This window comes from Lepisma saccharinum, chromosome 6 (genome assembly GCF_977018435.1).
Source record: "Lepisma saccharinum chromosome 6, izLepSacc3.1, whole genome shotgun sequence".
Taxonomy (NCBI): domain Eukaryota; kingdom Metazoa; phylum Arthropoda; class Insecta; order Zygentoma; family Lepismatidae; genus Lepisma; species Lepisma saccharinum.
In genome coordinates, this window is record NC_139234.1 from 81,472,654 (window position 1) to 81,498,484 (window position 25,831).

At 39.2% G+C, this 25,831-nt stretch overlaps 1 protein-coding gene across 1 annotated transcript in view; it reads left to right on the forward strand.

Moving 5' to 3' along the window:
• The window catches only part of LOC145988917 (atlastin-3-like), a 284,911-nt gene that overhangs the window by 240,950 nt on the left and 18,130 nt on the right, over positions 1 to 25,831 (forward strand). The window contains exon 11 of the mRNA XM_083124215.1: positions 520 to 738. Within this exon, the coding sequence (XP_082980341.1) occupies positions 520 to 738 (219 nt within the window). The remainder of the gene's footprint in view (positions 1 to 519; positions 739 to 25,831) is intronic.

Consider the following 25,831-nt stretch of genomic DNA (forward strand, 5'->3'; position numbering starts at 1 on the left):
ATCATTTTACAAATTACACGGAGATGCTTTACAAATAATTTTGCATTTATTTCTATTGTGGTTACTGTTTCGATTGCTCTTGTAATCTTATTAGTTGTAAATGTTAGTAAACGTATACACCTTGTGAGTTGAAGAAGGTTGCATTAACAATCGAGTCTGTGCTCTAATAAAGGATAAGTGCAGGTTTGATTTGTGGATTAGCTCTGTGCGATTTATAAGTGAAAAAATATTCTTTACTACGTGATAACTTATTTTAATAGTAAACAATATCACATTATTTTGGAAAGAGATGGAGAGAGCAAGGAATCTCAAATAAAAGCAAATTCCCTTACTTTTTTCAACAAGTATATTGTTTTCATTATTTTATGGTATTTTCTACATTTTTTATTTCTCGAGGACACATTAGGAGGCGCCCAAGCACCCCTGGTACCCCTCCCTCACCGAATGAACACCCATGTCCTGCATTTATCCTGATTCATGTACATGAAAATTATAATAAAGAATTCCTGTTTATTTTAGGAAATGGAATCCATGAGAAATGACGTGGTGTATGAGTACGTAACAACCTATCGTATAAAAACCTTAAAGGACGGAACTAGTCGCCTACGTCTTCTTTGCGGTGGGTTTGGGAATTGGAAGTTTCAGGAAGTAAAAAAGAAGGTTCAACAAGATCTTAAGAGATTGATTTCTGACGTGCCACAAAAGGAATTCCAAAAGTATAACGACAGGGCAGTTCAGGTTTGTTAATTTTTTGTTTTCAAATTATTCTGTGCACAATTTTTATTTTTACTAGAATAAGTGCTCTGATAATTGAAACCCAAGAAGATATTTAAATATATCATTATTATCACTAGAGTTTTGTGAATAAGAGCACATACATTGTTATAATAAAGACTATATTTAGACGTTGTATAGAATCGGTGGCAACCCACCATCATGAGGAAATTCGGGAGCTATAAGCGAGTAGCGTAACCCGTCTAGGAAATATCCTATAACGGCTGAGGGTTCGACGTGCTGACCCCACTTCACCCCATTACTGGTTGAAGATCTCGGCACATCTAGGTAGTATTGTGGGAGGGAGACTGGGAGTCGGGAGATAGGCTAAGACCCTTACAGGATGTAAAGCCACAAGTTATTATTATTTAGAAGTTTGTACAGCATTATTTGCTGAAGTTAAAAAATCCTTAGTAGTGGACACCCGGGATCTTCATACGGTCACCTTTTGCTTCCGTATTGGATGCTTAGAGTAGAAACTATGACTCAACCATAATTACTATAACATGTGGTATGTGGCGAAATGTAGATTTAGTTTGTCTAATAAATAGTTTTAGTACCACAAATTAAAGATCAAAACATGTTGTGTATAAAAACCCCATACAGGGTTGTTAGGGATCTTAATCTAGGCTATGCCAACCAACCTAAAGCTACTCGCTTATGTGAGAGGTACATTCATAGCATGGGGTAACACCCCTGAGAAATGAAGGTAACTCGTACAACATTTACGCTTTAAAATACTCCCGTTAACTGGACTGGCAGGGTCGTGATGTAAGAGAAAAGGATGTTCGTTACCTCTGGTTCTAGACGTGAAGATCGTCTTCACCGGATCTCCTGTGCAGGCACGGTCCCTGAAATTGAACTCTGATAACGCACCATTCCTCGCTGTAACTCTTTTTGCATATCAATCGATAATCAGACTATGACTCTGTACTCTAAGACAATCGTATTATATCTGACCTCGATATATTTTCACGCAATCTATTAAGCAAGATTCAAATTTCCGAACGTTAGCCGGCTGTGCATGTTCTATCCTGCACCGTTCTCCGAGTTAATGCTGACTTTTATTTCATTTTCTACTATTTCCTGTTAAACTCCCGTGCCTGTTGATTCCTCATCTTTGAAGGTCGGTGGCGTTATACGGCATGCCTGCCGCGGGCAAAAAATTGAATTGACACTTCCCGGACTTCCGTGCTGAGTGATGACGTAGGGGCCTTGCACGCGCCGAGCGAAAGGCCGCCACGCAATGTCTGAGGGGACCGATCCGCCGTACGAGATGCGTCACTTGCTAGTAGGTTGTGCTCGCCTGGGCGTGGGAGAGGGGGGGGGGACGTTGACTATACTTCTCACGGAGAACACTTATGGAGCGGACGACGAGGTTTGAATCCTCGGTTAAGGGAAAGTTAGTCTTACCCATTGTCCGGAATATCGTGTAATGTATAGAGACACCTGGGGCAGCACTATGTACAGAATGAAGAAAAGTATACTAAAAAATAATAAGATACCAATTATATACATGGAGCGTTAACTCCCAAAAGAAATTGCAAGACCTAATATTATACACATAGTTAACGTAATAGTTAATGATATATGAAATCCCCCCAAAATATAAAAGTCTCTCTTAGAAAGTCAGAAAGTAAAGGAAACTGTTCCTTTAGTGAATATGGCACACTGTCAATTTGTGTGACTGGGAACGAAGGACCAGCTCGAATAAACTGTGAGTCCAATAGGAACAGACAGAAAATTACGAGGCGCTGTTGGAGTGTCCATCGTGAAATGTCCCATGTCGAGCTATATTCCTTTTCCGGAATGTCTGGAGTAAGAGAACGCGAACGCGTCTATCCCGCACGTTGCGGTGTGTGCCTCGTCCAATGAACGCGCAGAGGAGAGGGATCGCGCGGGAGGAGGCGACTCGACTGGTCATTCGCGGTCCACTAGTTCTGTGGGAATTTTGCATTCAGGAGAGCGCCGCATAGTCTGGCCCCGCCTACAAGCTTTCCCCTCTGCGCATCGCTACTCCAGACATTCCGGAAAAGGAGTATAGTTGTTCGTCTCTATGGTCTTCGTAAATCCTCAGGAGGAGGGTCCATAATTGCCTTGAAGGGCGGGCGTCGAGACTTCAACACACGAATAAACGAACACACATGACGTATCCTGATTTTTTTTGTTCGCGAGAACGATGACGGAACATCAACGTGGGGGGTAGGGGCGTACTGGCGCTGACTGTAGCACTTCATGTGACTTAAGGCACGGGGAATGAGCACTAGGGTGGGCAACAACAGATATCTTCTGATTTCTGTTACAATGGAACCAGGGAAGTCCTTGATTTCGCGACTCTGCTGTTAACTGGAACTCTCGGGGAACTGGAACTCTCTGAAACTGGAACTCTTTGGAATCTGGAACTCTCTGGAAACTGGAACTCTCTGGAACTGGAATTCAATGGAACTCTCTGGAACTGGAGGCTAGATGAGAACAAACAGGGTGGGAAAGTAGGGCAAGGAGTAGCTAGAAACAAGGGTAAACCTGACCAGTCCAAACTGTTAAAAATGTAGGTGTATAGAAATGTTAACAATCGATTTAATCCATAATATATATGGACTGAAGTAAAATCTGAAAAGTCCTTTGCGAAAGGAACACGGAACGAAAAAAGTATACTACGAGGACTTCTATCTCGGAGGAGTGAGGTAAAAATATTTCGGTTTATTTTACTCAAAGTGTATGTGAGGGGGGGGGTTATGTTCGGAATTTGTTCATAAAAATAATTTCGGATGCAAGTTGCCGTTAATTAATTGGGAAGCCCGATGCCAGCGATGAGGATTCCATGACGCGTACGGATTTTGCGTAATCTTGACGGGAGTTCGACTTAATTTCCACTACCTTCCGTAGAGTTATTGTCAACTAGATTTTGAAGACACGTGACGTGTGGATTGATTGATAGCTCCGCGTGGGGACATATATAAATGAAGTTGATAAATTTAGAAGCACCCTCAATGAATTAAACGAAACAGGGCTCGCCATTCTGCATGACCTGGTAGGTCAATTCCGGGATTTTAATACGGGACAAGTGGCCTTGGTGATAAGTGTTCAAATTAATTAAACGAAACACGAGAGAATTCGCATTTAGGGGGAGATAAGGGGTTTCCAGTAGTAGGTAAAAGGAATGCGAATTAACAACACAGTTAATGAGAAAGACATTCGTGAGCGTATAAAATAAGCCAATATCGGTCATGTAGAGGGTGTTCTTAAATTCGGGGTGAATATGAACAAATATACACTCGCCTCATCAAGTACTCTGTTACCCTCCCCCTCCCGAACTGAGCCTCGGCTATACGAAAAACCACGGTTAAGGTCTCAAGACAGCCAACACTGATTGGAGCAACGGACACACTTTCTTATCGCACTACTGTAAGGTGCACGTCCTTGAGGCGAACACTCCTGGATATCGAGAGCAAATGAAACAGCTTTTCTTCTTTTTTCCTTGCAAAAGATGACTTTGTAAGTCAATACGCTTGCTTTACTTGAGAGCGATACCAATGCCCGCGCCGTGATATGAAATTATCAGGTGTGTGAATGCGTTAGAGTGTAGTGTTGTGTGCGCATGAGGGGGGGGGTGAGGTAGAGGGGCCAGAGATACATGCAAGCGTTCATCGAAATTTCAGACCCACATGTCATACTCTTGACCCACACTGCTGACATACGTGGAGGAGTGGTTAGCAGAGCACACTACGTCGCCAAGGACACGGGTTCGATTCCCGGTCGCCTGAGAATGGGTGTTCTTTAGGAGTGTCCCTTCATCAATTTCACCATATCATTACTCACCTTCGTGGTTAGCCAATAGAGGCACAAAAGCGACGAAAACAAACAAAAGCAATCAATCAATCAGTCTTAATTCCCACCGACCCATTTCTCATACGTAGCACCAAAAAAGTCTCGACATGAACCCCTCCCGCTAATTCTTAAACATAACTCAGGTCTTTTAATGGCTGTTAATATATTTTTTAAAAACAGAAAAATAAAGCACTAATGATTTCCCGATTCATGACGAAACATTTGTAGAAAGTTTATCAAGCAACTAACATGCAAACCTCTCCGATGTTGTAGTTGTCATATCGTCCCTCGTAAACGAGGAGTTCGGTTTCGATATATGGAGGCACATAGTGAATCGGGTCCCACTTTAACCTGTAGGTCCAGCCCTAATTAGTCTGTGGTCATAAGAAGTAGACTTAAACTACATCCAAACAAACGAATTTAGGTGCTGTAATTATTGAAATTAATATGTGGTTAAAATTGCAATGAAGAACATTTTAAAATTTCTTATAAACAAAGTAACGCTAATAATGGAATATAATGCAACTCAATAACTACTTTTGATTTAATTTCTTTATTTAGCGTAAAATAAACTAAATCAACCAGTCAACACCTTGTTAAATTTCTGAAAAAAAAAAAGAAGAGCCTAAAATTTCCAACAGTCCTCCGTGACCGTGCTGTCTAAGGTTCTGTACTTTGGACTCCGAATGCAGGACAGCATGGGTTCAAGTTCGGTGGATTCAGCCTCTGGGTTCTCCGCCGGTGTATAGGACCGGTGGTAACCCACATCGTGAAGAAATTGGGGAGCTACGAGTGAGTAGTGTAACATAAAAATCTCCTTTACGGCTGAGGGTTCGACGTGCCGACTCCACGTCGGTTGAAGATCTCCACACATCTAGGTAGGATTGTGGGAGGGAGACTGACAGTCAAGAGATAGACCAAGGCTCTTCCATGGTTGTAAAACGATGGATTATGTAAAAATTTCGAACATTTTTTTGAATTCGTGTTCCGTTTGATTGGTTATGAAGATACATTCATATCTGTCCAAGGTTCTAATCTGGGACCTTTAACTCATTATCCTTAGCACTGCGAAGGCCGGGAAAAATTTATTGGTATTAATTTCATTAGGCCAAATAACTTCTGTCTGTAGAACATCACGTAACTAGTGAGGAACTCTTAACATGTGCAAACCGATGCCCAAATTACAAGCAAGGAAGTGCACGCGTGTAGAGAATACATTTTTCTTCCCAAGGCAAACCACCTCGATCACTTACAAACCTGTAAAATACCACCCTTCCCCCCAATTGCAGCATAAAGCCATACGTTTTGGTTTAATTGAATTTTCATCTCTGTCATATGATCTCCGGCCAGATGTAAGCCTAACTACAAAGTTATTCAATAACAATGCAAGGAAGTAATGGTATTTACACTCCCCTGTCACTTACAACCAAACAGACAAAAAACCTTAGTAACATGTTGAATATTTCTTGAAATGTACATGTAAGATGTGACTAATATTTCGGACTATATTAAATATTACTGTTTCCCACAAAATATTCGCCCCCATCTATGACTCGCCAGATACGACTGTGTCTTTATTATACTAATGATCATACCAGATTTAACTCCACAGATTGCAGTTTCACAGATATTGGTAATTATTATTACCCAGGCCGTATTTAAAATTTACAATGACACACAATACTACTATCTCCACTGAACCAGGCTTTCAGATGCCTTCTATCTCTCCAGAAACTGGCATTTTTCTTATCTAACTACACTTCTCTCTGCCAGTCTTACCCCGTCGCAAGAATGAAAATAATGTGGCTGGGTGAAATTTGTGAAAGAACACTCCCAATTGACACACCTATGTCCAAGCTGAAACTCGAACCCGGAACCTTCGACTACGAGATCGTGAAGAGACAACTAAGGCAGCAAAGATTTTTGTTATTTTATCTTTGTCACTTTTCTATCTCCCATGTTAATCTCGACAAAGAGAAAGGATGAATTGATTAAATGACGATAGCAAAAAATATTCATGACTGACCAGGGTTCGAACCTGATGGCTTCCCAACGCATTACGTTGTCTATTTGTTTTCAGATGTCTTGATTTAGCTGTAATTCCCTTACATTAATTGTAATAAACATATTTTTTGTAACAAGATCAACATGTCAAATGCTGTTTTACTCATCTAAGAGATTATGTGTGTGAGCGAACGCACACGCACACTAAAACACCAGAGAGACATGTTTGTCACTATCATATAGAAATCCGAACTCCAACAGAGACACGTAGATTAATTCCCATGTTGGATTTGTAAAGCCGCACTTCCTTTCCTAGTATGGTGACATTACAGTGAAATGATCCTGTAATTAACTGTAGATCAGTCGCTATTAGTAGATCTGTATGAAGTTGTTTTCAGGTAAAAATAAATAGTTATACTTGATGTATTGTTGAACGCATGAATAAAATTAGAACACATTTATGTGTGGTTACACGCAAAATGAAATTTATTTAGTGGAACATATCTGCAACCGCATCACTAATGTATTTGTATTTCTGGATATATAGAGTCACTTTGCTACCACTTCTGGCGATCAGGATGGATAATAATTAAATGAAATTGACGAAGGGAACTTCACAAAAAAACATCCATGCGCAGGCCGTGAATCAAACCCGGAAACTTCGGTGTCAAGATCGAAAGTCGACTACGTAATGCCTTCGGCTGTCGAAAGGAAGTACATGCTTCTCAGTGTATATCAGCAAATCTAAACACCCCTTCCTCCTGTGGGTTGTGTCGATCGAGTTCATTCAAGGTCTTGTTTGAATCGTGTTCAAGCTATAAGCACCACCAGTGTGGTGGAAATGAGGCCTCGGACATGTTTTCTTACTAGCCAGAACTGCATTGAGTAGCACGGCATTATCAGATTAGAAGCAGTAGTTCTTTCTGAGGCCACTGAATGAAGCCAAGTGGGGGTGAGCATGTGGTAAGACAACTTGTTCATTGAAATTTCCATTATTAAAAATCAATTCGCTCAAAAAATGGGAAGCTTGGGGAAGGGCAAGAATATGCCTCTCTTTGTTATACACGTCGCAAAATTTTGCGACCACATCGTCTTTTAATTCTAGTATCGAACGTTTCAAAATCAGCAAAATGTTATTGAGATAATATGTTCTGTAAAAGTTGAATAAAAAAATGTTATAAAAATTATAAAATGTACAAAAAAGGAAACAGGAGGGGGAGAGGTGACAAAAATCACAATAATATTTTAAGACCTAAAAGGTATAAGGGCTGGCGTGACCCTAGGCCCCACCGAGGTTTTGGGTGACTTTACATTACGCCCCGTGGGGGCGAAGGGCGCTATATACGACTGGCCGCTTGAACGACTGAAAGGTCGGGGACGGGGTCGCGTAGATATACCCTGAACGCGGAAGGCGGTGGAGTTCGTTGGGATTATCCAAAGGTACGTGATTAGGTGGCGGTTTAAGAAAAAAGAAACTCAACTGGGAGAACAGATGTCCAGGGAAACCACAGAGGGAAATCCCGGGGGGGGGGGGGGTGATAGAGATAAATCCGAGAATTTGCACTCGCTGTCTCGAGTCGAGGACAAGTGCAAGCCACGTATATTTTTCCAAAAAATCTGTGAGGAGCGACTGTGTAGTATCAATTTACAAATGAAGGGTACAGGGGAAAAAATATTAATATCACAAGAAACTGGAATGGAGTTAATTTGAAACGCTCTTACATCTACAATATGGCTTAGCACTGTATGACCTTTTTACATAATCTGAAGCATTATATTGTTTAATTAATGATATAACAGTATGACATTTTTACATAATCTGAAGCATTATATTGTTTAACTAATGATATAACAGTGTGTCTAATAATGTAAAGACGAAGAACACATTTTTGGCAAAATTCGTTCTTAATGCATATTTTGCAGGTGAAAAATGATGAATGTCTATTATTCGAACAGAAAAAAAGCAAAGAAAGATGAATGTCCATTTGAATTGTAAAATACCTTAATAAATAATATGAATGCTTTGTGGAATACACGAACAAAATGTAAATGCATAAAGTCACTCATTTGTCACTATGAGGAAGTTCTTCATAGAACCTTCTTGCATATTGTCCACAGAATTTCTTCAAGTCTTGCAAGCCTTTATATTTTTCAAGAGAAATTGGAAGTGCCATATCATATTTTCTTGATGGATACACAAATTCATCTTCTTCTAAATAAGGCTGGATGTTTATGTTGCGTTCTTTAAGTGTTATCACACTTGAAGACCAAGCGCCGTTATATGTGTACCTGTGTAATATAAGTTGAGGTTGAGTGTGTACAATCTGAAGCTCACAGATTGGTCTTATAAGGAAAGGGCACTTTGGTTTGAAGGTACCATGAAAGAAATCGCCCCAACTTCTAAATAAACTTTGGTCACAATCTTCCACAATGAAAGGACTTGGTTTCTGTCTTGCAGCTCTAATGTTGTCACTCCAATCTGCAGGAACTTCAGCTCTAATTCTCTAATTTATTAGAGCCATGTTTCGATCACACTCCATGTAGGAATGGCCCCTGATCGGGTAGGTCACTGTAACAGTTTTTAAACGCTTTCTGATGTGGACAAGATAATACAAGATCCTGATTACTGTATAGTTTTTATTTTGCCCACAGCACGAGTCACAGAACACTGTTAAATGTTGAACATCATCTCCAAGGATATGAAATACAAAATCAGAAAGCATAGATGTGACATCGTCTGCACCTTTCTTCCCAATAGTCTCATCGTAAGTGTAAAACAATGAACTGTTAGTGGAAAGAACATGAACATCAAATAGAAAAAATGACAATTGTCTTATAATATACATCATTGGTACTAATATTAGGTAACTTCAAATTCTTTTGAAAGTCAAAACATACTGCCTCACGTGAAGTCGCAAATGGAGCTCTTGTTGAGAGTTGAGGTCTTGCAACTGTGCGTGTAATTGAAGTTTCTCTTCATGAACTGATGAGTTCGACAGTTTGTTCTCAAGAGCTCGTTTATTTACTTTGAATTCATCGCATGTGCTGCACGTATCTGTCCGTGGATAACCAAATGCGATGTTTAATTTTGTGTTGAAGAGATGACGATACGTTTCATATGATACAGGGTTCGTGTTTTTTTCCCTTATACATGGCATGGAGCTTATTTATGTTCACTTCTTCTGGTATATAAACACGTTCACTGTCATGAAGGCTATATTGAGATCTCCTGCTTCTAAGGGATTTTATGTGAGAGTATATGGCGTTCAGAGTTTCCCGTTTTAATTTGTTTGGTCTAGTTTTATGCTTCCCACGCTCATCTTTACCAACAGAACCTGTCAGTGCTAGTTTAGACTGAATTGTCTGTACTCGCCTTGCACTGATACCATGTAAAGCCAAAAATGCCTTGTAACAAACAGGTAACTCAGCCATTACACCACCTCTAAGTACACGAACTTTGTAACTGTATGAATGTGAATGCGAATATAAATTGGCGTCATCCTGATTCTGTCTTGGCCTTCTTCGTGAAACATCGTTAACAGTAATTAATCCCCCTAGGTAACAGTTTTGTGCATTATAATTGTCCATTCTAATTAATTGCACAATTATGTTATTTCTTTCTGTAGGAGGTATCACCGCAAAGCATTTCAAACGAGAGCACTTGCAGTCTGTCCCTGTTTTATGAGTACTACACAGTATTTTCTTTCTAACATCACTCACTCTTCCAAGACGGGAGGCCTCTTCTTTGTTCTCCCAAAGTTATCATCCACTTCTGGGTCACTAATGACGAACACTGTGAAACCAACAAAACCTGCATTCAAACTGACATTGTCAGAACTGAGACGACAATGCGTCTGTGAAGTAAAGGCTGTTGTTGTTATATTGCGCAATTAGTCCGTATCGAACGCGACGATCTATTCCTACGCAATGGATGGACAATCATCATTTTTGCCCTGTAAGCGTAGGACATCTATCGTTTTTCCTCTGCAAGTTTTTTTAAACCTTCATTAAATATGTGTCTCTCAGCACTTTTAGCCTGTTTTGACATTTTAACCGTTACTGTGGACTGCCTTTAATATCAAGGAGGCAAAATATCAATTTTTGTGATTTTGTGACATTCATCGTTTTTCCCTTGTAAACCTTCAAATGGTGAAGCCATGGGAACTGCTGGGTTGCAATAAGCATCTAAGATACCAGGAGGAAAGTCATTCGATATTATGCGGGATGACATCCGGCCAAGGATGTTGCCGCAATACTGTTGTACAAAGGTAAATGAACACAATCACAATTTCAAGGCTGACAGCCCACTCTGATTCGAGCGTTTGAAAATTTTCAGTTAATTAACGAGGGAAGGAGCAGATTTTTATAAAGTATGTTTAGTACCAGTACAGGTCCTCATACGAATGATGTGCAATATATGAAATGGGCCTGTCCTGATCTTGGGGAGGAGACGGAGGAAGTTGTGAGCGGTCGCAGGAAGGTTGACCAAAATAACAATGTTTATTCACTTCCAAATCCGAGTGCCCGCTAACATGGGAGGCTCACTATCTTTCATGACAGCGTTTGTGATAGTAAAGCATACGTTTCCATATCTATCTTCAAAGAAAATTCTTTCCTGTTTAAACGTTGCAGATTATCGACTACTAGTATAAACAAGGAAATGTGTGACTGAAATTGTGAGATAGTGGGTGGCCTGGTGGGGCACTTCCCCTTCGTCCTTCCTGTTCTGATCTTCGTTTACCGACTTATTCGTTGGGGGTGGTAACGTTTTAACTGTTGAATGCCAATATGGTCAATCACCGTTTTCCCTCTTTTGGTTTGAAATTGTATATTGAACAAATTGGTATTAAGGCGTTCCACTATAGTAACTATTCCCGTAAAGCGTCCGGAAAACTTGCGGAAGTCCCAATTCGCTGTGTTCCATTATAAATAAGGACTAAATCGCTCTTTTTGAATGTTACTTGTTCATGCCAGTAGTGGTATTTGTGGTACTATAAACTCACGAAAGGAAGAGCTCCTCTCCAGCAGCTTTGCTACACTTAAAACAGGCTCAACATGCCTACATGAGTTTTTTGCTCAAGTGTGGAACTCTTGCATAATCCAAGATTTTTGTAAAAATGCCCTCAAGAATTTTTCGGAAAGGAAGAGCTTTTTCGGAAAGGAAGAGCCTCCTTGTCTATACTTACAAAAGGCACTTCTGTGAGATTGTTGTCCATAAACTTGTCAAAAAAATGCCCCTCTTGACCACACTTAAAACTAGGCCACCCACACCCATACACACACCCATACACACCCACACCCACCCACACCCACCCACACATATTTACTTCCGGTCCACTTCCGGTCTACTTCCGGTCCACTTCCGGTCTACTTCCGGTCCACTTCCGGTTTACTTCCGGTCCACTTCCGGTCTACTTCCGGTCCACTTCCGGTCTACTTCCGGTCCACTTCCGGTCTACTTCCGGTCCACTTCCGGTCCACTTCCGGTTTGCCTACTTCCGGCCCACTTGTGACCTACTTCTGATTTATTTCTATTGCATCATGTTTTGCAACAAATTATTAGACATGTGTTGTTTTCTGATTGGTTGCTTATGACATAATGTAATGATGTGTTATATTCTGATTGGCTTATTGTTTCAGATGTTTTCAATGCGGTCCGTGCTTAGGGTATATAAAGAGATTTTGCATTGCATATCAGCCAGTATTGAAAAAGTTGTTGAAGAGAAAGGGTGTGTTGTTGCAGTGCTGCTCATATTTTTTAAACACAAAAATATTGCAGATTTGTATAAATTGAATTACAAATCTATTTGATTTAATATACAGAATTTTTGACAACCTGTCATAGGTTTATTAAGTATAAAGTTTTGATTTGGACCCCAAGAAATTTTATATAAATACCAAAGCCAAAAAATATTAACACACATACACACATACACACATACACACACACACACAAAGCACACAGCTGAACCCAACTGATATTTTTTATTCAGTATAAAGTTTTGAATTGAAACCCAGGAAATTGTATATAATAAACAACAACAAAAATGCCGAATCAAAAATATTGTAATCAGTGCAATAAAAATATATTTAGCTCTAATTGGGCCAGACACCAAAAAATTTGTAATCCAGACAAATGCAGAACTCCCACAAAAATATGCCCCAAATGCAATAGAAAATACAGCATGCAATACTTCACATATACACATAAAGATACTTGCTCTGCACAACCATCTACATCTGGTCTGAAAAGAAAGCACGAAGCACCTCTTAATGCCAGAGCAGCAAAGCAGCCACGCCATGAACCTATCCGTAGCAGTTTTAACGGCCAATTAAGGGATCACCGGTTTGTATCAGAGCCAAGATGCGGCATTGAGAATTTCTTGAACAGTGTAAATCCTAAAGTGCAGGCAATTCTAAATGCACAAAATGGCTCTTATAAGCTTTTTCTCAAATTGTTTGTACAATATAAGAAACCAAACGCTACAAAATTTACACACCCCCACGTAACAGAAACTGTACCGGTATATTCAAATCCAAATTTAGACACAATAATAAGCAGCTTGATAAATCAACTGAATATCAAACACTCTGAATTTGCGGCAAAAGAATCAGGATGGAGCCTATGCGGCTCTCCGCACAAGTTATATGTTAATATTTCTGAATTCAACCCATTACAAGGATCTACATATCTGCCATTACCTGCCAATATCAAAAACAAAAGAGCCGTGGTCAATATTGAAAATACCGACCAGAAATGCTTTTTGTGGTGTATATTAGCTGCTTTGTATCCAGTTTCAAGGAATCCTCAGAGAATAAGTTATTACAAGCAACATGAACACGATTTTGACGATGCAATGGAGGGTTTGGAATATCCAATGTCAGTTCAGAATATTGACAAATTTGAAAAAAGAGCCAGGCACATCAATGGCAAACAATTATCTATTAATGTATTTACTTGTTCCACTGGCAATTGCTTGATAGATCCTCTCAGAATCAGTACACTTGATGATGAATCTGCTATTCCGATTGATCTGCTCTTAATTGAAAAGGATGGTACATATCATTACACTCTGATACATAATCTTGAAGCTTTGGTGAGAACACAACTAGACAAAACTCATACAATATTCAAGTTGTGCAGAAGATGTTTAACTGAATTTGATGGTAGAAAAATGGTGAAGGGGGTTCGGGAAGAGAATGCAGAAATTGCTAAAAACAAGTTAATTGAGCATCTGAAATACTGTGGGAACCATAAACCTGTTCATATGGTGATGCCCAATCCAAGTGAAAATTGCAAATTCAAAAAGAATGAAGCCTTGTTGGAACACCCAGCATATATTGTCTGGGATTCTGAATCGAACCTCAAATCTCTTGCATTCTGTAGCCCAGATCCAGAAGAATCTTCAATTACATCATACCAGCAACATGAACCTTCCAGCTTTTGTTATATGGTTATACGGGATGGTGTTGTTATTAAAGAATATTCATACAAGGGACCAAATGCCATCAAAATATTTGCACATAGAATAGAAAATGAGTGCCGTGACATAGCATATAACATCTTATTAAAATCAAAACCCATGTTGCCTTTAACAGAGGAACAGATTGAAGATTTCAACAATGCAGAAAAATGCCCGGTATGTGATTGTGAATTTTCAGATACAAATATCAAGGTTCATCACCATTCTCATACAGATGGTCGATATAAACAGGCCCTGTGTAATAGCTGTAATATTAAGATCAAGAGACCAAGATTTGTCCCCATATTTTGCCATGGAGCATCCAATTATGATTTCCATCATCTGATCAGGTACGAGGGGTTTGAGAAGCAGAATTTAAATATTTTAGCTGAAAATGATGAGAAATATATATCTATTAGCAAGATAATTAAAGTTGATGGTGTTCCTATTCACATAAGATTTCTTGATTCTTACAGATTTTTATCAGCTAGCCTGGATACACTGGCCACTCAATTATCTGATGATCAATTCAAAATTACACGTGCATTGTTTCCAAATCAGGACCTGAAATTAATTAGGCGGAAGGGTGTATATCCATATGACTATGTCACAGATTTTTCTAAATTTGATGAGTGTTCCCTGCCACCACAAGAAGAGTTTTACAGCAGAATCAGAGGATCTGGAATCAGTGATGAAGATTATCACCATGCTCAGTTGATGTGGAACAATTTAAATTGCCAGACATTTGGTGATTATCACATGGCATATTTGAAACTTGACGTCACCCTCTTAGCTGATATATTGCAGGCATTCAGAAAATCTTCCATGCAAAATTATAAACTGGACCCAGTGTATTTTTACAGTGCCCCGGGCCTAGCATGGTCTGCAACATTTTTGAACACTAAAATGCAATTGGATCTGATCCACGATCAAGATATGTATCTGTTTATGGAGAAATGTATAAGAGGAGGGATGGTGCAATGTTCCCAGAGATATGCCAGAGCAAATAACAAGCATATGCCTGATTATGATCCAGCACGGCCATCAAATTATATACTGTATGTAGATGCCAACAACCTCTATGGTCATGCCATGATGGATAAATTGCCATATGCAGGGCTTGAATGGGTCGAAGATTTCAATATTGAGGATCTTCAGGATTTTGATGACAGTGAATATGGCCTCTTCTTAGAGGTTGATCTGATAATTCCAGATCATTTGCACAACAAATTTTCTGATCTGTCCCCAATTCCCGAGGTTCAGTGCTCACCTGGCTCTAAACAGAAGAAGCTCATGATGACTCTGGAGCCAAAACAGGGTTATGTTATATATTACAAAAACCTCCAGTTCCTGATGAAACATGGTGTTCAAGTGACCAAAATTGGCAAAGTCTTAAGGTTCAGGCACTCAAAATGGTTGAAACCATACATTGATACAAACACGGAGCTTCGAACATCTGCAAAGAGCCAATTTGATAAGGGTTTGTTTAAATTGATGGTGAATTCAGTGTATGGCAAAACAATTGAAAATGTCAGAAAACATACCGATGTTAAAATAATTACTGACCCCAGCCTGAGCAAAAAATTGGTTGCAAAGCCCAACTTCAATTACAGAAGAATTTATGATGAGCACATGGCACTTTTCAACATGATGAAAACAAAGATTAAATTTGATAAACCTATTTATGTAGGGGCTGCGATATTGGAATTGTCCAAATTACATATGTTAACATTGTATTATGATGTGCTGAAACCTTTTTATGGTGATCGTGTAAAATTATTGTACATGGACACGGATAGTTTTATTCTTGATATTCAAACAGAAGATGTTTATCAAGATATGTCACAGTCTGAATTGTTTCAATACTTTGATACCAGTGAACATACAATAATTCAACCCCACAACAAAAAGGTGCCTGGCAAGTTAAAAGATGAGACGCTTGGTGATGTTATTGTGGAATTTGCTGGGTTAAGTGCCAAGGTGTACAGTTTTAAAACATGTAGTGCTGTTGTCAAAAAGGCCAAGGGCATTGGCAGAGTTACTGTGGAAAAAGATCTTGTATTTGAAGATTATAAAAATTGCATCAAATCACAGAGTTCAATTAGAACATCAGAAAATAGAATTCAGAGTGTGGATCACTTGCTGACTAGCAATATTGTAAGAAAAGTGGCCCTGGACCCACATGATGATAAGAGATGCATTTTATCATGTTGCATACATACTCTACCTTGGGGGCATTGTGATTTGAAAAATGGGAAACAATGCCCAATTACAGAGCATGATTTGAAATAAATAAACATGCCTATGAACTTATTTGGGTTCAAAAAACAAGCTATTATGGAGCTGCCAACACCACAACCCTCTCCTGATATGCTGTCTAAACTGAGTGGCTTGTTAATTATTCATCTGAACAGCATACTTACAGATAATAATGATGAAACAGGCAAAACATTGTACATATTTAACAATAATTTAAATCATTACCAATTACCTGTAGGTGGTCAATTGCAATTTATTACAACCCCTGAGGGTGATGTCAAGATTTCAGTAGGGAGAAATATTTATAGAATTAAGCACTCAAACATGATTTCTGGCACTGTTTATACTGTTTCTGCTGGTGACTGCTTATATATTGAGGTCCCTGGGTCATATGACAAGCTTATACCCTTTTTTATAGAATTAAGAATCAGATATTCAATAATAAATAACCAATAAAAGAAAATGCCTAATGATATATTTGGCCATACAAGACATGAAGATCACAGTGATGAGATTCTGATGCTTGATGTCAGAGTCAAGAAATTAAGAAGTGATTTACAAGCTTTACAAACCACACTCAATGCCAGTCTTCAATTAGAAATTACAAATTTGCAATCGCAATGCATGGACCCTCTTCTTAAAATTGACTCAGAACTCAAATTGCTGCTTCAGAAATATACTGATTTGGCCACATTGGATAATTTTCAAAGTTTAGAGGAGGCTGTAGCAGCTCTTCAAGCCAAATTTAAGACCCAGGCTAACAACTCCGAGCAATTGAAACAGCAATTGGAAGAGCAAATAAATAATGTCCAGGCACAGCTCCAAACAATTGTCAAAAGCATAAAATCACAAGAAGATTTTGATCTAGTGATTTCCACTCTAAAAGAACAGATTCAGTCACTCCAGATACCTAATCTGGATCCTCTGCACAATGCCATAGCCGAGGTTAAAGAAAAAATTGAGACACTTGAAAATTTTATGAACAACTTGCCATCTTCTGATGCTTTGAATGCAATAACTCGGAGTGTTGCAAACATCAAGCTGCAACTTGAAACATATGAAGATTTTGGAAAAATTCAAAGTTCCATAACCCATCTTGAGGGTACAATAGCAGCAGTGCAAAATGATTTGGCAAATGTACTAGAATCCCGCCTGCCTGGAATTGTAGATACCCTTGTCAGTGTCCAGCAACAAATCACAAAGCTTGAAAACCTCAACACTGAATCTGAGCTATCTCATTTTCATCACTTGATCGATGATATCCAAACAAAGCTTGAAATTTTACAACAATCCACACCTACTCAGGCAGATATAGCCCTGCTCCAAAATGCTATGCAAAATGTGGCTGATGCTTCTGAATTAAACAATGTGAAATTGGCACTTGAATTTTTGCAGAATACAGTATCAAATCTTCCTACATCGCAGGAACTTAAAAATATTAAGAGGGCAGTGAATCGCATATTGAAATCGGAAGATATCAAGAATATCCAGGCAGAGATCAAACATCTCACTCAGACAGTGGCCACTCTACCAACTAATCAACATATTAATGAACTGCATGCCTTGTTTGAGGATATCAGAAGACAGGTCCATGATCTTACTGCTCAAAATTCAAAATTGGCAGTTGTTGAAAATTTGCAACAAATTGTAGCTAATATCAAGCAACAGCTAGGGACCATGGAATCCAATCAAGCAAATGCCCTGTCTGTTTTTGCCACCCAGCTTCAAGAAATTGTGCAACAATACAAGAAACTTATTGTGGACATAAAGATCAAGCCAGGCCATGATGATGTTGTTAGGACCATCAATGAGCACCTTGAATCTGTAACAAGCAGATTGCTTACAGCAGAAAAGGAAATAACGGGCATAATCGAGAATCCAAAACATACAGTAATTCTTGAATTGTACAGCATCCCCAACAAAGAATATGATTCACCATTTACACCAGGTGGCAAAATATATATGCTGTCCCCTGCACAATTTTATTACCAGTTTTTTGTTGGAGGCACATTGAGACCAATCAAGATCAAATATTGGCATCAGCCACAGGCACACCACTACCCCACCTTATCAATAACAAATGCTGACAACAAAGTAAAAATCAGCAGTGTAGAGTTAGAGGATTTTACAGACCCCAATACATTAGAAACAGCCTATACTGAAGATGATGGCACTCTGGAATTTAAAATACATATTGGAGACAAATTATATTTAGAAAATCCTGCAGTATCAGCTGCTGAACATCCCATAGTTGCAATATTCTTGTTTACATATTATGTCTAGACAAATTATTGTTGATGAATTACACAGACAAGCCAGACATAATTTTAAGAGACTGCCAGTAGTCACAAAGGGCATAGATGATTTATGGCAGAGCGACTTGATTGAGTTGTCAACTGGGCAGTTGAAAAACTTAGACAAAATCAACAAGGGCTACAAGTATCTACTCACTGTGATAGACACATTTTCAAAATTTGCCTGGGCTGTGCCACTCAAATCCAAGACTGGAAAATGTGTTACAGAAGCCATCAGGACAATCATCAATCATTCAGGAAGATCACCCCGCTATTTGCAAACAGATAATGGCAAAGAATTTTATAATTCAGTGTTCCAACAATTTATTAAAAGCCAGGCAATAAAACATTACTCGAGTTACAGTGATCTCAAAGCCTCAATTGTAGAGAGATTCAACAGAACCTTAAAAAATCTTATGTATAAACAATTTACCCTCCAAGGTAATTATAAATGGCTTAATATTCTTCCAGAACTTCTACATAAATATAACAACTCGGTCCATTCCACAATCAACATGAAACCCTCCGAAGTAACTTCATCTGATGAGCAAAAATTGATCAGCACTGTTTATTATCCTAAATATCAGCCAACAACAAGAAAGGCCAAATACAAGATTGGTGATCAAGTAAGAATCAGCAAATATAAGCACTTATTCAAGAGAGGCTTTACGAGAAACTGGAGCACCGAATTATTTACAGTGGTTCAAGTTAAACCCGGGACCCTTAACACATATATAATAAAAGATCATAGAGGAGAAATTCTCAAAGGCCGATTCTATGAACAAGAGCTCAGCAAAACTAAACAGCCTGACACATATCTCATAGAAAAAATCATCCGCAGAAAAGGCAACAAGTTATTTGTCAAATGGCTGGGTCATCCGGAAAACAGCTGGATCGATGCAGACAAAGTGATAATATGAGCACCTGGGATGTTATAAAAAGGCTGCCAGAACCTGAACAGCAGAATAAGAGAAATGGCAAATTGCTGCCTGATAATATTAGATGTCTTATTGTTGGGCCATCTGCTTGTGGTAAAACTACACTAATGGTTGATAATTTTTTATTGGCACCCAACTGGTTAGACTGGAAAAACAGGCACTTGTATGTTTTTTCTAAGAGCTTGGAACAATTAAAATATCAGCAGCTGATGAAGCTATATGATGGATTGGATATAGCCACTTTTGAACCAGATGTTAAGCCACTTCATGAATGTCTCGATAATTCTGTTGTTGTGTTTGATGACATTATACTGGATAATCAAAACAAGGTTAGAAATTTCTTTACACAGGGGCGACACAAAAACATTGATTGCTTCTACCTGGCACAGACTTTTTCAAAAATACCGAAGCAACTGATCCGAGACAACAGCAATTTTATATGTGTGTTTCATCAAGATCATACCAACCTCAAACACATACATGATGAATATGTAGGTGGGGACTTGAGCTACAATGACTTTTCCAAGTTTTGCAGTAGGTGCTGGAACCAGGACAGTTATGGGTTTGTCACTATTGATATGACAAGAACACCTAATAGTGGAAAATACAGAAATAAAATCAACGATTTTCTAGACGTTGAGACGTATATAAACAACCATGAAACGACCAATCATTGACGATCTTAAATTAAGAGATTATCTTGTAAAAAGATTTAAGGGATGGAAATCAGAGAACCGTGGAATTTATGAAAAACACAAACAAACAGAACAGCCTGTAATTGATGCTATTAATAATTTAGGTAAGAATATCAAAACTGTTACAGAGGAAAATCAAGATTTGATCACAGAGCTTGTGCCTGTAGCTGCAAGGAACATATTAGATTATCCATTCACCCCACTTTCCAGTATTCATACACCTAGTCCTGTTGCTCCTAGAAGAATTGAAGCTACTCAGGATCCTATTGAATTGGGTCTTCTTGCTCAAAAATATTTAACCACACCTAAAGACAACAAAGATGAGGTGTTTGGCTTATATGCTGACACAGAGCTTGATGGGAGCATCATACATAGAATTGGCAATTTCAGAGTAACTTTTATGGGAGATGATATAATTGTTTATTCAGAATCTCGTCTCGGAGAAAAAGGTGCTTTTGTTAAGTACCCCGGCACACCTGGATTGTGGGAACTGATAACTAGGAAAAGGCCTGGAAGCTATACAGATCAAGATTATGAGGATTACAAAGAAATATTAATAAAATCAGATGCTCTATACCAGAACAATGATCCCACACAAAAAAGAGTCAAGTCTAGCAGTGGAGCAAAATACAACAATTTAATCAAGCCCATATGGTCACAGATCAAGACAGGTAGTGGAATCAAACAATACAACACCCTGCCTAAAGAATTTGTCTGGGTTGATGATGTCAGGAAACTTGTAGATAGGTTATTGGTGATAGCTGGGGAGGAAAATGCTGGGAACCACAATTTTTACAATGAAAAAGTTGGAATTATGGACATGATAAGCACCAAATTATCTAATTTTATAGTGAATGACCCTAAGGGGATTGGATATCTCATAAAAATTATTAATACTCTACCACCTAAATTTTGGAATGTTTCTGAGGGTCGGGGCCTTGTTAATGACATTATAAACAAGCTGCCATTTGAACTACATATTCCAGGCTATCAGTATTGTGGTCCAGGCACAAAATTGGACCATAGATTAAACAGAGGTGATCCCGGTGTTAATCCCCTAGATGCTGCTTGTAGAGACCATGACATAGCATACAACACACATTCTGATCTTGACAAAAGACATGTTGCAGACAAGAAATTAGAAGAGGCTGCATTTGGTAGATTTGTAAGCAAAGATGCTTCTTTGAGTGAAAAAATAGCAGCATTGGGAACCACCATAGCTATGAGCACCAAACAAAAACTGGGGTGGGGGCTGTGAACATGTATATAATAAACCTACAATGAAGGCCAAGGGTGTTATGTATCAAATACCTTATGCAGGTCTTAAATCTCTTAAAACTATTGACAGTCTTTTAACCAAAAAGCAGCGCAAGAAAAAAAGCTCTTGTCTTGCAAAGGGATTTGGTATGAAATTGTTGCTTAGTACCCCCCAATTAAAAAAATTACAGCAATCAAGAAAAAAATTGCATACAGGGGGTTTCATATTTACCATCCCTGCCATCTTAGCTGCTCTCGGGGCTGTTGGGAGCTTGGCTGGGGGTTCAGCTGCCATAGCAAAAACAGTAATAGATGCCAAGAAAAATAGGGCAGAATTAGATGAGCAGAAGCGCCATAACCTGGCAATGGAGAAAAAAGGCAAAGGTGTTAAGAGAGCCATGAATAAGTTTAAAAAAAAACAAGAGCCGCTTACAAACCAAGATATTGAAGCTTTGATCAAGCCACTGGGCATCAAACATTTTAGGGGTGTGTACATGTCTGATTCTTTACCAGAACAACCACTCAACAAAGAGTGTGGCATTGTTAATTTGGATGAGTACAAAAATCAGGGCACTCACTGGATTTGTTATCTTAAATATTTAAACGATGAGGCATTTGTGTTTGATTCATTTGGAGGTGTTCCACCTGAAAATTTAGTAAAATATTTAAAATCAGCTAATCTTTATTACAATAATGCCCGTGTTCAAAACTTCAAAGATGTTAATTGCGGACATTTGTGTTTATCTGTTCTCAGATATATGTCTCAAATAAATAAACCAACAATTGAAGATTTTCAAAAAGCCTTGTGGTATCTGAAACATCATGGGGGTATTCCATCTCACCAGCCAAAATTCAATATTGAAACTCAAATTGCATGATGACATAGTGTATCCCAAAACAATAGCTCTCAGAGCATTTTACGGCATATACTTGATACCTAATATTACGCACCACAACAACACAATTGCAATAGGGGATCAAAAAATTGTCATCACTCCAGGGCAATATAATCTGTCCACTCTAAATGCTCAATTACCCAGAGGTATAGTGTTAAGTCAAAATTCTGTCACTCACAGAGTAGAGATTGTATCTGCTACAGAAACAGTGGATCTGGGTACTATAGGAGAGCTGTTAGGCTTTGAGAACAACACAAAACTTGAAGCGGCCATCAAACACACTGCTATGAATATACCTAAATTCTTAGCCATAGAGACTCTGAATATTCACTGTAATGTGGCCGAGGGTATGATCACCAAATCAAATGGCATAGGCACTCACAAACAAACTGGCATCATTGCAACATTCAAACCTAATTCCGAATTCATGGAGCCCATCATCTACAATCCATCCCCAACATTATATTTTCCTGTGTGCCATAATAGAATAGATTATATTGAATTGATGGTCACTAATGAAAAAGAAGAATTAGTTGATTTTGCTGGAGCCACAACAACTGCAATCATAGAGATTAACATTTAAATAAAAATACATACAATGGAAAATATTGAGAGTTATGAGCTACAATAATTCCCCCCAAACAGGAGGACATTTGCAAATTTAAATCAACCCAACACAGAGATCGAGGTTGATCTTGATGTAGGGGACGGCTTTATACACCCCCACAGAGCAGATCTATACATCAAATTTGATGTTGTAAAGCTCGATGGAACAGATTATCCGGCAAATTCAAACATAAGATTGGTGGACAATTTTGTGCCACATCTGTTCTCTGAAATTGAGATCAGAAAGCATGGTGTTGTTATAAACAGAGTGGATTATCCCGGCATTACCTCAACAGCTTTGGCCACACTAAAATTATCCAAAACCGAGGCTTCTTACTACAAAATAGGCGGATTTGAAGCTGGTGATAAGATATTATCTAAAAACCACACAGTGCTGTTCCCCATGCGCCTGTTGCCAGGATTCTTCTCGGATTACAAAGATATTATGTGGAAAGGCGGGTTAAGAATTACATTTAGAAGAGCTGCAAATGATAATAATGCTTTGATGAGGTACAGTACATTAAATTCTACAGGGGAAGCTTTGCCTAATACCTTACCAGATGCAGGCAAATGCATTATTCAGACTATGGAGCTAAGAATCCCGGTTGTTGAATATGAGGCCAGTTATGCTCTTAAATACAAAGCTGATATCCTAAAAAATCCACAGATTCCTCTGCAATTTTACACATATCAATGCGTACAGAAGGTTGCCACTGGTACTTATTATGAATTTGATGCCACAAATTCATTCTCCAGTATTCAATTTGACATGCCTGATTTTGTGGTGGTACTGTTTCAGACTGGGAGACACAACAATCAGGAAAAAAATTCAAGTAAATTTGATAGCTGCAACATCAAGAACATATATCTTAAAAATGGCAGAAATGAGGTATTTCCTAGAGAAAATTACAATTTAGACATGTCCAAGGATGATTTTCTTAAATTATATGAGGCTTTTTCTTCCTTCAAGCGCGTCACTACTGGCAATACTGACATGTATTACACACCAGATGAATTCAAAGCACGGAGGCCCATGTTTGTAATTAACACCTCAAAAAGGAAACAGGTTGTGGTTAATGACAGGACAAATATTAAAATTATCTGTGAATTCCACGAGGCTTTACCAGATGACACCATATGTAGCGTTATTCTCATAGGTGAAAAATCATATGTTTATGATGTAAAAAATGAGAGAGTCACGGAGCAATTCTAGAAGAATTACATTATCTTAATACTAGATATACAAATTGAAGCTGGTATCCAATTAAACTTAAACCGGAAGTGGACCGGAAGTGGACCGGAAGTGGACCGGAAGTAGACCGGAAGTGGACCGGAAGTAGACCGGAAGTGGACCGGAAGTAGACCGGAAGTGGACCGGAAGTAGACCGGAAGTGGACCGGAAGTAAATATGTGTGGGTGGGTGTGGGTGGGTGGGTGTGTGTATGGGTGTGTGTATGGGTGTGGGTGGCCTAGTTTTAAGTGTGGTCAAGAGGGGCATTTTTTTGACAAGTTTATGGACAACAATCTCACAGAAGTGCCTTTTGTAAGTATAGACAAGGAGGCTCTTCCTTTCCGAAAAAGCTCTTCCTTTCCGAAAAATTCTTGAGGGCATTTTTACAAAAATCTTGGATTATGCAAGAGTTCCACACTTGAGCAAAAAACTCATGTAGGCATGTTGAGCCTGTTTTAAGTATAGCAAATCTGCTTGAGAGGTGCTCTTCCTTTCGTGAGTTTATAGTACCACAAATACCACTACTCATGCCTTTTGTCATACACCGGTTTAACTGCTTGATGGTGAGCATGGAGATGCTTGGCCGCCGCGGCGCGTGCTTTGTGTAAGAGTTTGTTCTCCGCAGTCACGCGCAAATCTCGGTGAAGTATGGCGGACCAGGGTGTCCTGGCTTCGAAGCCGTGAAGCAGAAAGAACGGGGTATATCGTAAGTTCTGTTGGCGAGACGTATTATACGAGATCAGGGCTAGTTAGAGGATGTCCGACCTGTTCGCATGCGCGTTATTGACATAGTTCTTAAGTATTTGCTGATGTATCCCATGGTTTCGTTCCTGAAGCCCGATGGGATTATGACATGCCGTTGGCGTGAACTTTAGTTGTACTCCTAGCTTCTGATTTAAGTCCTGGAAGAGCTTTGAAGTAAAGGCGCTGCCTTTATCCGTATGGACCTTATCGGGGCCCTCGAAACGGAGGATGATGTCCTCATACAGGAATTCGGCTACCGTCTCTGCAGACACGTCGGGCATCGAATTAGCGACCATGAAGCGAGTGGAGAAAATTTGTCGCCGCGAGGATATATTTGTGTTTCAGTGCTCCTGAGGCCGGATATGGGCCACTGAAGTCAATCGCGATTGACAGAAACTGTTTTGCGGGGATACTTCAGCAACTCTAAGGCCTGGTAACCAATAGGTGTATTGTTAGCTTGACAAACTGCGCATTTCCGGATTTTTCGCTGTTTAAACTGCTTCATTCATGGGCAAATATGGTTGAGGGCGCTGTTATAAGATTTCGAAAATCCTAGGTGTGAACCACTGGTTGGTATTAAATGAACCACCGTGTCACGCAAGGCATTAGGAATACACATATTTTTTTCTAACCAGAGGCTAATTTATGAAGTCGGTATAATACAACGTTCTCCGTAATGTGGTAACATGCCTGCCGTTGGAGGAAGGGGGGCTTTATTCCCTACCCCATCCGGGTGTTCCAAGGTCGCTGGTGCGATGCGATGTCAACAGTTTCATCTTGCAAAAACAAAACCCTAGGCTCTTCCAACTCAGGTTCATCGTCCGTCGCTTCAATTCCCGTGT